Genomic DNA, 14,970 nt, shown 5'->3' with positions numbered 1-14,970 from the left:
TGACAGATTTAAAGTAAATGTAAAGTAAAGTGTAAATGTCTTTTTACCTTAACCCATTCTCTGTCATCAGGTAAAAAAATGCCCCACTACCTGTCCTATCTGCCTCCCCCTTCATCTCTAAACACTTACCTATCTCCATGTCACCACTTCATCAGTGTCTCCAGCAACAGCATCGCTCACCTCACTTCCTAATTTTACAGCATAAACTGAGGGAACTGACCCCTGCAGCTGTCAAGTCACTGTGTGTGTCTATGGATGCACACAGCTTGGCACAGGACCCATTGAGAACTACAGGAGGCACTCGAAGGAGAGTGCTGACAGGGATTGTGAGAAGAGTAAAATATCTTTTTGTGCAATATTGTTGCATGGATTAGGAGTTATCTTTTTTTTTATGTTTAAAAAAAATTACTTTATTGTCACTTTAAGGTTTACAGACAGAGCTGGGATGAGGGGTAGGCAAAAAAGGCAGTCATTGTATTTACTTTTATTAATGAAACAAAATGAAATGTCATTACCTGATGGTATGCTCAAAGTAGATGTCATCCATAGAGGCAGTGACACAGGGACAGCCAGCATGGCGTTCAGCTGAAAGACCAGAACACAACACTTGTGCTAGGACAGTTCCTCTCAATGTACAGTACTGTGTGTATCCAAAACAGCATTAATTACAGATTTGATTGAAATGCCACCTTCTGGTGAAATCTGGTAGTTCAGTACAAAACACAACGCTTTTCTACAATGGTCAGATTTAGGGCCTGAGAAGTAATGTAAGCAAAATTTGGATCGAGACACAATTATTTGGATTTACAGGTTTCCAGGAAAGGCCTTAAGAACTTTATTTAAACGCAGAACTAAAATCAAAACTTTTTCTCTATTTCATACATCCCGGGGCACCTTCATATTCATTATGGTAGGGTTATATCACCACCTTCAGGTGGACACCTGCACAAAAAAAAAAGTCCCCTCCCAGATATAACCCCTCCCCATTGGGAAAGGCTACAGTGTTTTTTTGCTAGTGTCTGAAGGCGATAGTCATGTCTGTTCAGCTCTCTGCACAAAAATAGCTAGCTTCTCAACATTTGCAGCTAGGATTATGAGATTTGCTTTATACAGATCCATGTTCTATGGGTTTTCAATGTTTAGAGCAGTGGTACCTGGACTCCACACTAGACGCGTGGGGACGGCCTTTAACATTGCCAGTCAGCACTGGACCCTGTGTTACGGACCCTTTGCAGTGGTATATTTCCTTATGAATAGCTAGGGTGCTATATAGGGTCAGAGTTGTGATCCCCTGCAGGGCAGTTGAGTCCCTGAAGGTCCTTGTAGCAAAGCCTGAGCTGATAAGTGAAGATTGGACTGCCCCCCCCTCCCCCCCGGTGGGAACAGGTCTTGGGTCCTTTCATTTTCAGGATCTGATTATGATGCAGGCAGCAGCAAGGGTCCCATATTTGGATCTTCTGTCCAGCTTTTCATTGAACCTGGATGCCAGGTTTGTATTCAGGACTAGGAATCCTTGAACACTCATGGTGGTTGCCATGGTGACACTATGGGACCAGTTCTCACTAATCTTTGCCATCCTGCCTTTCAGCTTTTACCTCATCTGCTTTGCAAGATTCCAATGGAAGACATTCTGGTGATTCTGATCATCCCAGCCTAGCCCAGGAAGACTTGGTATTCTAACATGGTGAACATGTCATCAGACAAACCCTAAACTCTTTCCAACCCTTCTGACCTACTGTCAGAATTTCTGATCTGCCATCCTTCTTACAGTTGCTGGCATGGTTGTTGAAACCAGGATCCTAAGGGACAGGGGTGTTTCAGATTTGGTAATTCCTTCCCTGCTTAAGGCTAGAAAGGCAACTTCCAGGAAGGTTTACAATAAGACTTGGAAGGCTTATTTTTCCTGGTGTGAGACTCGGGGGTTTCTCCCTCACAAGTTTGTGGTTGCCTTATTCTTGCTCATCTTCGCTCAGGAGTTGACCAGGGACTGGCCTCGAGTATGATCAAAGGTCAAATTTAATTTTTAGTGGCCCTGTTTCAGAGACAGATTGCCTTACACTCTTTGGTGTGGGCCTTTGAACAAGGCATTATGCACACTGTTCCAGCAATTAACACTTCACTGATGCTGTCGGACCTCAACCTGGTACTTTCAGTTTTGCAGAAATCTCCATTTGAACCCACCAATGTTTCTTTAGCCCTTCTGACTTGGAAGTTTATTTTTCCGGTTGCTGTTATTTTGGCTCACAGAGTTTCAGAATTAGCTGCTCTATCCTGTAAGGGCCCATTTCTGGCACTCCGCCGTGAAAAGGTACTCACAGCCTCACCAGTTCTTTATGCCTAAAGTGGTTTCATTGTTCTGTCTCATCCAGAATATTGTACTAAGCCTTAGACACTAGCGGACAAGGCTCTTCACAGCTTGGATGTGGTTCGTGCTATCAGGTGCTAACTGACGTTGACGGCTGCTATTCGAAAGTCAAATTCCCTCTTTGAGCTTCCTCGGGGCACAAGGAATGCGGCATCCAAATCTACCATTTCTCGATAGATTCATCGGTATATTTCTCAAGAGTATGCCTTAAAGGTAAGGTTCCACCTTTTCCTTTGAAAGCCCATTCTACTAGAGTGTTGGTGCCTCCTGGGATACTCATCATCAGCTTTCGGTAGCTCATGTTTGTAAAGGTGCTACCTGGTCTTCAGTGCAAGTGTTACCAAGTGAACGCAAATGCCTCTAAGGATGCTACCTCTGGTCAGTGCGGTGTGCAGGCTGCTGCATAAGGTTCTTACTTATTTGGGTTGGTGGTTTGTTGCTGTGCTGCTCTCCCATCACGATCAATGGTTTGGGACATCCCTATCGAAATGAATATGAAGATGCAATGTGTCCTGAGATGTACAAGAAAGGCTTTTGGTTTATTTATAAAATCCTTTTCTTGGAGTACATCATGGGACACAGTGATCCCACCCCTCTTCCTTTTTTGGTTTATGGCGTACTACAAAAACTGGAGCTTTGCCTAAATATCATAATGAATGTGAAGGTGCTCCGTGTCACATGATGTTCTCCAAGAAAAAGGATTTTACAGGTAAACAATAAAAGCATCTTTTTCCCCATTTTGGAGGTTTTAAAACCCTAGGTATAACAGGGGCACGGACAGCACTACAAACCTTATAGGTGTCCTAAGCCCTCTCCATTATCTAAAACTAAAAAAAAGTTTTGCCTTTAGTTATACTTCAACTCAGAACAGCCCTATGTAAGCAAAAACCTATGTTATAACAACTCTCACCTGACAGGCAGGCCGCAGTATCTATCCATTTCAGCAGTTGCCCGGTACTGAGTTGCCCACGGTGGTTGGCATGACATGGTAGCACCATCTGGCTCATGCGCACCTCTGTTGGGTTTCGCCTGTCTCCATTGTTGCTTGCCATGGCACGGCAGGCTGGGACCTTTAACAAAAGCCAGATTTAGTACATCTGCTAATACTGAAGTGCAACAAATGTCTAATGTTTAAAGATCGTTGGTAAATATACAGTGTACCATTATAATTTGCTACAGGTTCTAAACATTTTGTTGAGGTGGGGGGGCTTCAGAAAAACAAGTTTATATGTCATATGCCACAATCAACAGTCAAGGTCTCCCTGTGTAGGAATATAGTGGTCAAGGGGAAAGTGGGGCTGATTTCCAAAGTTTGAGCATATATGGGGCATTTGCTCATAGCAACAGATCAGGATTTACCTAAGGGTTAAATCTAATTGCTAGGAACAACATTTCCAGTTTTCATGCTGTATATGAACCCCAATGTGAGGCAATGAGGGTTTAGGGCAGAATTGTGTATGATTTTACCAATTCTAGTGAAGTCTTCCCAGCAAGGAAAGAGATTGAAAGAGAAGCCTGGCAGAGATTCCATTTCCCCCTCCAAATCCAGACTTTGAAAAAATTTCATGCCTGGTTACCTATAATTGATGTTGTCTGATGGTCTCGCTGTACAGTGGCACATAAGAGTTGTTTGGGTGTCATTCATCAAATAGGTGGAATTTTGTGTTGTGCAGCAACCGATCAGATTCCAGCTGTCACTTTTAGAACATGGCCGGATGAAATTTGTTAGTATAGACTAGGGGTCTCCAAACTTTTTAAAGTAAGGGACAATTTACTGTCCTTCAGATAAGGGGGCTGGATTGTGGTCATTGCAAGTACACAATTACTGCTTGGCTTGTTGGTCAGTTACCTAGCACCTCTGGTCAAAGGAGGAATATTGTCCCATTGTTGGTGTCAATGGGAGGAACCGTGCCCCATCATTTATATCAATGGAAGGAATAGTTTCCCATTGTTGGTGGTAATGGAAGGTACAGAGTCCCATTTTTGGTGTCAGTGGGATGAATAGTGCCAGATAATTGGTGTCAGTGGAAGGAATAGTGTGCCTATTGAACAGTGACTAGTGAAACACTTCTGTAGGTTCCCTCATTCATTCAACCACCCATCTGATGTCCTCCCTTGGTGGGTTTGGTGTGGTCCTATCATCCCTGTTCCCATCCCCACAACTGATTTCGGGACCTCCTGCAGTTTGCCATGCCTGTGTGAGCATATACTTCTCTGCACAGATTGTCATATGGTCTACTACATGATATACAGTCAGGTCCATAAATATTGGGACATCGACACAATTCTAACATTTTTGGCTCTATACACCCCCACAATGGATTTGAAATGAAATGAACAAGACGTGCTTTAATTGCAGACTGTCAGCTTTAATTTGAGGGTATTTACATCCAAATCAGGTGAACAGTGTAGGAATTACAACAGTTTGCATATGTGCCTCCCACTTAAGGGACCAAAAGTAATGGGACAATTGGCTTCTCAGCTGTTCCATGGCCAGGTGTGTGTTATTCCCTCATTATCCCAATTACAATGAGCAGATAAAAGGTCCAGAGTTCATTTCAAGTGTGCTATTTGCATTTGGAATCTGTTGCTGTCAACTCTTAAGATGAGATCCAAAGAGCTGTCATTATCAGTAAAGCAAGCCATCATTAGGCTGAAAAAACAAAACAAACCCATCAGAGAGATAGCAAAAACATTAGGCGTGGCCAAAACAACTGTTTGGAACATTCTTAAAAAGAAGGAACGCACCGGTGAGCTCAGCAACACCAAAAGACCCGGAAGACCACGGAAACAACTGTGGTGGATGACCAAAGAATTCTTTCCCTGGTGAAGAAAACACCCTTCACAACAGTTGACCAGATCAAGAACACTCTCCAGGAGGTGCGTGTATCTGTGTCAAAGTCAACAATCAAGAGAAGACTTCACCAGAGTGAATACAGAGGGTTCCCCACAAGATGTAAACCATTGGTGAGCCTCAAAAACAAGAAGGCCAGATTAGAGTTTGCCAAACGACATCTAAAAAAGCCTTCACAGTTCTGGAACAACATCCTATGGACAGATGAGACCAAGATCAACTTGTACCAGAGTGATGGGAAGAGAAGAGTATGGAGAAGGAAAGGAACTGCTCATGATCCTAAGCATACCACCTCATCAGTGAAGCATGGTGGTGGTAGTGTCATGGCGTGGGCATGTATGGCTGCCAATGGAACTGGTTCTCTTGTATTTACTGATGATGTGGCTGCTGACAAAAGCAGCAGGATGAATTCTGAAGTGTTTCGGGCAATATTATCTGCTCATATTCAGCCAAATGCTTCAGAACTCATTGGACGCCACTTCACAGTGCAGATGGACAATGACCCAAAGCATACTGCAAAAGCAACCAAAGAGTTTTTTAAGGGAAAGAAGTGGAATGTTATGCAATGGCCAAGTCAATCACCTGACCTGAATCCGATTGAGCATGCATTTCACTTGCTGAAGACAAAACTGAAGGGAAAATGCCCCAAGAACAAGCAGGAACTGAAGACAGTTGCAGTAGAGGCCTGGCAGAGCATCACCAGGGATGAAACCCAGCATCTGGTGATATCTATGCGTTCCAAACTTCGGCCTGTAATTGACTGCAAAGGATTTGCAACCAAGTATTAAAAAGTGAAAGTTTGATTTATGATTATTATTCTGTCCCATTACTTTTGGTCCCTTAACAAGTGGGAGGCACATATGCAAACTGTTGTAATTCCTACACCGTTCACCTGATTTGGATGTAAATACCCTCAAATTAAAGCTGACAGTCTGCAGTTAAAGCACATCTTGTTCGTTTCATTTCAAATCCATTGTGGTTGTGTCTAGAGCCAAAAATGTTAGAATTGTGTCGATGTCCCAATATTTATAGACCTGACTGTATGTTTAATATCACTAATGCTATGTTACTATCATATACTGTATATTCTCTTTCATATACAATGATGCCCTCTCAATACACTGGGTCCTGAAGAAGCCATAATTAGGTGAAACGCGTTGACCCTGACCTTTAGACAGGAACAGCATAACTATTATACTTACACTGTACCAATTGTGGATATTAAATCCAACAATAAATGAATAGTGCTTAAGGCAACATATGTTACTGTACAATATAATATGTGTGCTAAAATGCCCCAGATGTGGACAGCTGTGATTGGTGGTAAAACCTCTGCTCTGTAGCACTAGGGTCCTGGGTGCAGTTCCTGGACTTTAATCCTTCAGCCAAAGAATTCACTGGAAGGTTAATGGACTTACACCCAGATTGGCCCTATAGTGTGTCTGCAGGACGGTGGTAGGAAAATTAAATTGTAAACTACCTCAGGTGCAGGTACAGAACATTTATTGTTCTCTTTAAACAGCTTAGGAATACGTTGGTGCAATCAATACAAATGAAATTGCAGAAAAGAAGTCAGTTATGTATATAATAGGAACATTTTCAAGACAAAATCAGGAACATTCATGGTAAATTAAGGCCCATTTTGTTCATTAAGGCTCTATTCACACCTGAGTGTTTTGTAGATTGAAGCTCCACAACACTCAACATCCAAAACCACATGTATTCCAATCGTGCCGCTTCACTCCGGAGTGTAGTGTCGCCTGAAGTTTGCAGCTCTGAAAAGTACATGAGCATCTTTCGAACTAAAAGCTTCAAATGCTTTTGGCCCCAGCAGATGTCAATGGAAACACCTCAAAAACACTCTACACTTGCATAAAAAAGGAAAAAAAAAAGAGTGCAAAATCGCACATATTGTTTGTTTCTTTTCCTTAGTAACTAGCTTTTCATTGGCTAAAAATAACTGGGGTTTTTTTGCCTTCCTCTGGATCAGCTGTGTGTATAGGATTATAACTTTTTTTTTAATGGTTGAACTGGATGGACTTTTGTCTTTTCTTCAGCCAGACTAACTATGTAACTGAAAAATCACTTAATCCTCATGTAGGTGGGGCCAAGATAATCTTCCTCATATGTTGCATCTTTGGGTACCACCAACAGGCTTCCTGCCTAAATCCTCATTAGTGTGGGCCCCACTTCCAGAGGGAGCAATAGAGTATTCTGTATATCATAATGTGCACAAGCCCCTTGACATGACACATCACCCTGCTCCATAACCCCCCTCCCCCGGCTGAACCAGGAACCAGTTTCGGCAAAGACCACCATTAAAAATAAGAGACAAGTCCAACTTGCTTTTCAACACTTTACTTGCTAAAGTGTAACGGCAGGGCATTCACATTCTTTTCAAATTCCAGAGGTGGCCATCAGCATAATCCCCTGTAATGGGCCGCCCTTCAACCTGTCCCTAAAGCTAAACCCAACTGAGGGAACCTGGACCCCAGGCACTGCCCAGCCGGGGAATGCCACTTGCTTTGAAGACTACATAGCTTCCAGGAGGGCCCCGCCAAGTCTGGTGGGGCCAGACCCAAGTTCTTCTTCTTCGTTCTACTAACTCTACACCCAAGCTCCTCTAATTCCTATGAAACCCAACTATATATAATAGTGGCAGAAACAGAACGCCCCTTCTAAGACCCCCTTACACTCAGATGCTCACAAAATCACCTGTACAAATGATAAAAAAAACCCTTCAAAACGATGCTTAAGCTTAGCTCAAGCGTGAAAACCGCATTATTGTCATGTGTACGTAAAACTGCACTATTCTATCATACTTTTCCTTACTTATTCTTAGAACTTTCAAATAAAACTTTACAAACAAGAAAAACTTGGGACAAAATTAACTCCAGGGACACTGTACAGAATACAGCGCTGTGTACCGGAAGTGGTACAGGGACTTCCCATCATGCTCCTGGCACAAAATTGATTTGGGGTGAACACTGCTCAACCATTCAAAGGAAGTTTAGCATTTTATGAATGAATACAAGGCATCCTCTGTTGGCTGAGGTGGAGATTATGATGTCATCCGCATGCCTTTCCACCTCAGCCAATCAGAGGAAGCATTGTATTCATTCATAAAATGGCTGAGCAGTTGCGGCTACACACATTTTATACAATTCTCACAGCATTTTTTCCACACTCTGACCGCCCACTGGCAAGTTAAAGTGTTACTAAACCCCGGACCCTGCATTCACTATATCTGGTCTCCCATAGTACACACAACATGGAAATGCAATTATTTTAGTAAATATAAACTGCTAAATACCTTTTCTCATGAATAGTTAAAACAGCCTTGTGACTTCTATCAGTGTTCAGCAGAGCACTGGTTAAAGCTTGTAGGAGGAGTTTTCTGCTTTAGGAGGATGCAGGATCCCTGTTCTCTGTGTGGACAGTGCTGATTGGCCCTGTGCTGTTCACATGCACTCTCCCAAGACAAAAAAAACCTTTCTAGCAATACACACTAAACTGTGCATGTGCAGAATGGGTTCAGTCTGTCTTATCAGGAGATAAGTTGTGGACATTTGAACAAGGGGAGGAGCAGAGAAGTCAGGATCAAATGCCCTTTTTACACAATGCAGAGGATTAACCCCTTAGGTTCCACAGTGAGTATAACAAGCATGCTTTACTGTATATACAGACTGATTTTACTGTTGTGGGTTTAATAACACTTTCACATTGCTGGCAGACATGCATGTACACATTCCATGGTCATGCACGCCATATATTATATAGCATGTTGCTTTGGGAAGGCAGTACTGCCGCCAAGTGCACCCCACTCAAGTGAATGGGACTGTGCCGTAAACCACATCTGATGCATGCAATTGCAGCGCAGTATGGTGGGATTTCTCCAAAATAATAGGTGTCCAGGTGGCAGCATATCACTTCTGAGGCACCTGTCAACTGGCTTGAAAAAGGCATTTCACCACTAATTCCTTGACTATTGTACCAGAGATAGGCTCATCCACTTCCCCATTACCACCATTACCGTTCCGCACCAACCCCCTTCCCCTTAACCAATTCTACTAACAAAAGACAGAACACCAATTTTGGAGTAAATGGCCAACATGGCCTTTTAATAACAACTCAAGTTACAATACACCAACCATTCCTTATAACAGAAAAACCCCCAGAATTGTTGTTGGTCTTCGAAGGCACCCGAAAATGATCCGAAATGCACCTGCGGACAACCATATACACTAGGCCTCCAGCCGCTACCAACCAGCTCGGAGACAACCATACCGTCCGCAGTGCAGCACCACCACCTTCCAGTTAAACCTTGGTTAACTGGGAATGTCCCCGGGCATCCCATACCACGGATGGGTCCCACACCATTGTTGTTTACCTTCCAAATAAGAACCGCCTCCAAAGACCAACAACCGCCACCAACCAGACCGTATAACAGAAACCCCCAGAATTGTTGTTGGTCCTCGAAGGCACCCCAAAACGATCCGAAATGCACCTGCGGACAACCATATACCCTAGGCCTCCAGCCGCAACCAACCAGCTCGGAGACAACCATACCGTCCACAGTGCAGCACCACCACCTTCCAGTTAAACCTCGGTTAACTGGGAATGTCCCCAGGCATCCCATACCACGGATGGGTCCCACACCAGTGACGTTCACCGTCCAAATAAGAACTGCCTCCAAAGACCAACAACCGTCCATTAACCAACATAGTCCCCCCCTTCTACCCGGAGGGACCCAAAACTCACCCAAACAGGGAGGGCGGGAGGGAAGCTCACATTCTTGCCGTCCAGCTAACTGACGCCCTCTCACAGAACCTCCCACCCTAAGGTGCAGCAAAACCCCACCTACACAAACCTCTACCAATCAGCTACCCCCCACTAACAATAACAAATCCCCCTGGAGCTACCTTAACCCTTTCTGCTCTTCCTTCCCCCACTCTGGGCCTAGTCATGTATGCCCTGCGCTATTTCTTCTTTATTTCGCTACGGGCATTTCTTTTCAGAACTGTCAAAAAAACAACCATCTGTGAAAACGAGGACTTAGGCCTCATTCATAATGGCATTTTTATTAAGCGGCTCCAGTCCCTTGAGTATGTGTGTTTGTTGGCACTACTACCTGCCGAACACGATGTTTGGATCATTTTAGCTGCACCGCAAAGCAGAACATTGTGGCATGTATACACCCTTGTCTGACTGCCTTAGCAGCTTAAGGGGCGTGCTAAAATGCAGCTCTGCCACCTCATTTTACCACTCCCCCACCAGTAAGTGTAAACAAAGCCTAAAGATGATTGTACAATCAGCCATTCACACTGATGACTATTACCATTAAATCCTATGGTCAGTTGCTGGTCTGTTGTGTTTTTCAAACTCTTGCAAGCTACATTTTTTGTGCATGTTTAGTGCAAAAAAAGAAAAAAAAGGAACCAAAAATGCACATCCTCATTGAAATAAATAGAAAACACACCTGCATTGCGTTTTTGGGTCACATGTCCTTTTTTTACAGGTGCAAAACGCACTGGAAACGCAACAAGAATGCATATGTGACTTTACTGTGTTTTTGTAATGGAGTGTGAAAGCAGCCTAAAATGTATGGCCAGCTGGAGGGTGTCCATACACTTTACAATCTGATTATACAAATGCTTACCAAATCTATGTAGTCTATGCATATCAACAATCCATTTAGTTTGTATTTAATATGCTGGCCCTTGTATTTCATAAATTGTTGGTAGCTCTAAAGGGGATTGTACAATCTGATTGTACAGTGTATGTTCAGCTTAACAATATAAAAAAAAAACAAGATGTAACCAAACTGAATTTTACATTAACCCCCCGGTTCATATCTATGCAGCCGTGTTTATTTATTTATTTCAGGTACTTATATAGCGCTGTCAATTTACACAGCACTTTACATATATATTGTACATTCACATCAGTCCCTAACCCTCAAGGGGTGCACAATCTAAGGTCCATAACTTACATTTATACATACACATACTAGGGCCAATTTAGACAGGATCCAATTCACCTACCAGCATGTCTTTGGAGTGTGGGAGGAAACAGAAGTACCCGGAGGAAACCCACGCAGGCACAGGGAGAACATGCAAACTCCAGGCAGGTGGTGCCGTGGTTGGGATTCGAACCAATGACCCTAGTACTGCCAGGCAGAAGTGCTAACCATTTAGCCACTGTGCTGCCCTAGTTTTGCATGGGAACGAGAACCCATTCATTTGAATGGACCCCCATGCCCTGTGACACACAGGGAAGAAGTCCCTGCACTTCTTTGGAAACTGCAGCCCACACAGGAACCGATTTTCCCAGTACAGTTGCGTTTTCCAGTGCGAGCGGCGTGCCATTAGAACTAATGGCACCCGTCCGCGGGTCCGCATTTCTCTGTGCGGGTGGTGCGGCTGAACGGATGTTCGTGTGGATCTGCAGCGGCACCACCCGCACAGATGTGAACCTAGGGTCAATAAATAGGGAATTTATCAGAAAGGTGTTTAAAGTCATCTACATTGCAGGAAACAAATCACCAAAATGTTGGACATGTCCTTGGAATCCAGGACAGTCATCTGCTCTATCAATAATGGTCAGTGTAGATAGTGGTCATGTACAATCTTCTGGTGGCCATACACGCTTCTATGTTATTATAGGATTGGTGAATGATTCAATCAAAGCGAACAAAACAATAGGAATAGGACAGCTGAATCAAATAGCAACTTTCCTACCTGTTGATTTAGACTTTAGATTTTATTCGATCAAACTAATCCACCGGGAGGGGGGGAGGGGAATATCATTGTGTTACATCGATTGGCAGCATTTCATATTTTGATTGATATGATTATGAGATCGCATGGCGAAAATAGAGATGTGATTGATAACTTACGGTCGTATCTTCCAACTATCGGTATTCACTTCCCCTGTACCATATTGATCAAATTGATTGTCGCCTGTAGATGGATAGATCCTATTGGGAGAGAACAATCAGAATGTATGATTCATGAAAACATGTATGGGCACCGTTAGTGCAATGCAGCAATCAACTTTGAAACTCATTTGCAGGACACAGGTTCGCACAGAGGTCAGTGGGTATGTAATACAGCTAAAGGACGTTCTATGGACAGCATGCAGAGTCCTACAGACAGAGGATGGCATACAGGAGTCCTACAGACAGAGGGCGGCATACAGGAGTCCTACAGACAGAGGGCGGCATACAGGAGTCCTACAGACAGAGGGCGGCATACAGGAGTCCTACAGACAGAGGGCGGCATACAGGAGTCCTACAGAGGACGGCATGCAGAGCCCTACAGACAGAGGACAGAATGCAGAGTCCTACAGACAGAGGACGGCATGCAGAGTCCTACAGACAGAGGACGGCATGCAGAGTCCTACAGACAGAGGACGGCATGCAGAGTCCTACAGACAGAGGACGGCATGCAGAGTCCTACAGAGGACGGCATGCAGAGTCCTACAGACAGAGGACGGCATGCAGAGTCCTACAGAGGACGGCATGCAGAGTCCTACAGAGGACGGCATGCAGAGTCCTACAGACAGAGGACGGCATACAGGAGTCCTACAGGGGACGGCATGCAGAGTCCTACAGACAGAGGACGGCATGCAGAGTCCTACAGACAGAGGACGGCATGCAGAGTCCTACAGACAGAGGACGGCATGCAGAGTCCTACAGACAGAGGACGGCATGCAGAGTCCTACAGACAGAGGACGGCATGCAGAGTCCTACAGACAGAGGACGGCATGCAGAGTCCTACAGACAGAGGACGGCATGCAGAGTCTTACAGACAGAGGACGGCATGCAGAGTCCTACAGACAGAGGACGGCATGCAGAGTCCTACAGACAGAAGACGGCATGCAGAGTCCTACAGACAGAAGACGGCATGCAGAGTCCTACAGACAGAGGGCGGCATGCAGAGTCCTACAGACAGAGGGCGGCATGCAGAGTCCTACAGACAGAGGGCGGCATGCAGAGTCCTACAGACAGAGGGCGGCATACAGGAGTCCCACAGAGAGAGGACGGCATACAGGAGTCCTACAGAGAGAGGACGGCATACAGGAGTCCTACAGAGAGAGGACGGCATACAGGAGTCCTACAGACAGAGGACGGCATGCAGAGTCCCACAGACAGAGGGCGGCATGCAGAGTCCTACAGAGAGAGGACGGCATACAGGAGTCCTACAGAGAGAGGACGGCATACAGGAGTCCTACAGACAGAGGACGGCATACAGGAGTCCTACAGACAGAGGACGGCATACAGGAGTCCTACAGACAGAGGACGGCATACAGGAGTCCTACAGACAGAGGACGGCATACAGGAGTCCTACAGACAGAGGACAGCTGAAGAGATCCAACATAATAAAGTTGATATTTATATCATAAAACAAGTTTACTGTCACGTCAGTCGCTGTCCCTCCACCTGCTGGGTGTCCCCAGAGCACAGCAAACTTTCATGTCCTTCCTTCTGCCTCTGCTCAGCCAAGACTTCCTTCATCCCACAACAGGCGTGGAGCAAGCCTTAAAGCGGCAATGTCAGCCTCACCATCCTCCATACCGGGAGTCCCCAATCTGTCCAATACAAGGGCCACATTGTATGATTTGCAGACCGCAAAAAAAGATTCATCAATCCACTCATCAAATTGAAATGAATGAATACATTTTACATACGGAGTTTTTTTTAATTCAGCATAATAGAACTTAAAACAACTAGAACAAATGTCAGTAGAACAAAGTAAAAAAAAAAATCCATATAAACTTGAGCCCAATCAAGAGTTCTTCTTACATCAGAGCTCTCATTAGAATCCCCCCATTAGATGAGAGTCCCCATCAGAGTCCCCCCTTTACTTGTGAATCCCCCCTTGAGAGGCCCCACCAAAGTCCCCTCTTACATGAGAGTTCCCATCAGAATCCCTCCTTACTTGAGAGTTCCCATAAGATTCCCCGCTTACATGAGAATCCCCATCAGAGCCCCCCCCCCCTTTACTTGGGAATCCCCCTTACTTGAGAGCCCCCATCAAAGGCCCCCCTTACATGAGAGTTCCCATCAGAATCCCCCTTACTTGAGAGTCCCCATCAGATCCCCCCCTTACTTGAGAGTCCTCATCAGATCCCCCCCTTACTTGAGAGTTCCCATTAGAGTCCCTCCTTACTTGAGAGTCCACATCACAACCCCCTTCCTTGCATGAGAGTCCATCAGAGTTTCCCTTACTTGAGAGTCACCATCAGAATCCCCCCATGCAAGAGAGTCCCCATCAGTGTCCCTCCTTTCTTGAGAGTCACCATCAGAATCCCCCCTTGCATGAGAGTCCCCATCAGCATCCTTCCTTTCTTGAGAGTCACCATCAAAATCCCCCCTTGCATAAGAGTCCCCATCAGCGTCCCTCCTTTCTTGAGAGTCACCATCAGAGTCCCCCCTTACATGAGAGTCCCCATCAGAGTCCCTTCTTACTTGAGAGTCCCCATCACAATCCCCCCTTGCATGAGAGTCCCTATCAGTGTCCCCCCTTACTTGAGAGTCCCCATCACAATCCCCCCTTGCATGAGAGTCCTTATCAGAGTTCCCCCCTTATGTGAGAGTCCCCATCACAATCCCCCCTTGCATGAGAGTCCCTATCATATCAGAGTCCCCTTCTTACTTGAGAGTCCCCATCACAATCTCCCCTAACTTGAGAGTCCCCATTATAATCCCCTGTTGAGAGTCCACATCAGAGTCCTACCACTTACTTGA

General features: G+C 44.9%; 1 protein-coding gene across 3 annotated transcripts in view; it reads right to left on the bottom strand.

The window, feature by feature from the left end:
- Positions 1–13,752, bottom strand: part of ACOT11 (acyl-CoA thioesterase 11) — a 103,226-nt gene extending 89,474 nt beyond the window's left edge. For 2 of the 3 annotated variants that reach the window (XM_089666571.1, XM_089666569.1), the window contains exons 1-4: positions 13,637–13,752; positions 12,118–12,198; positions 3,276–3,435; positions 516–585 (exon numbers count right to left, since the gene is read on the bottom strand). In XM_089666571.1, coding sequence (XP_089522697.1) covers positions 516–585; positions 3,276–3,417 — 212 coding nt within the window. In that variant the 5' untranslated portion in view covers positions 3,418–3,435; positions 12,118–12,198; positions 13,637–13,752. The remainder of the gene's footprint in view (positions 1–515; positions 586–3,275; positions 3,436–12,117; positions 12,199–13,636) is intronic. The other variant, XM_089666570.1, reaches the window with a different exon arrangement.
- Between the last annotated feature and the right edge of the window lie 1,218 nt (positions 13,753–14,970).

The sequence above is a fragment of the Staurois parvus genome, unplaced genomic scaffold (genome assembly GCF_062004578.1).
Source record: "Staurois parvus isolate SC_StPar_1 unplaced genomic scaffold, SC_StPar_1.0 ptg002753l, whole genome shotgun sequence".
Lineage (NCBI taxonomy): Eukaryota > Metazoa > Chordata > Amphibia > Anura > Ranidae > Staurois > Staurois parvus.
The sequence above is the reverse complement of the archived record's forward strand: the minus strand, read 5'-3'. Positions and strand labels throughout refer to the sequence as shown.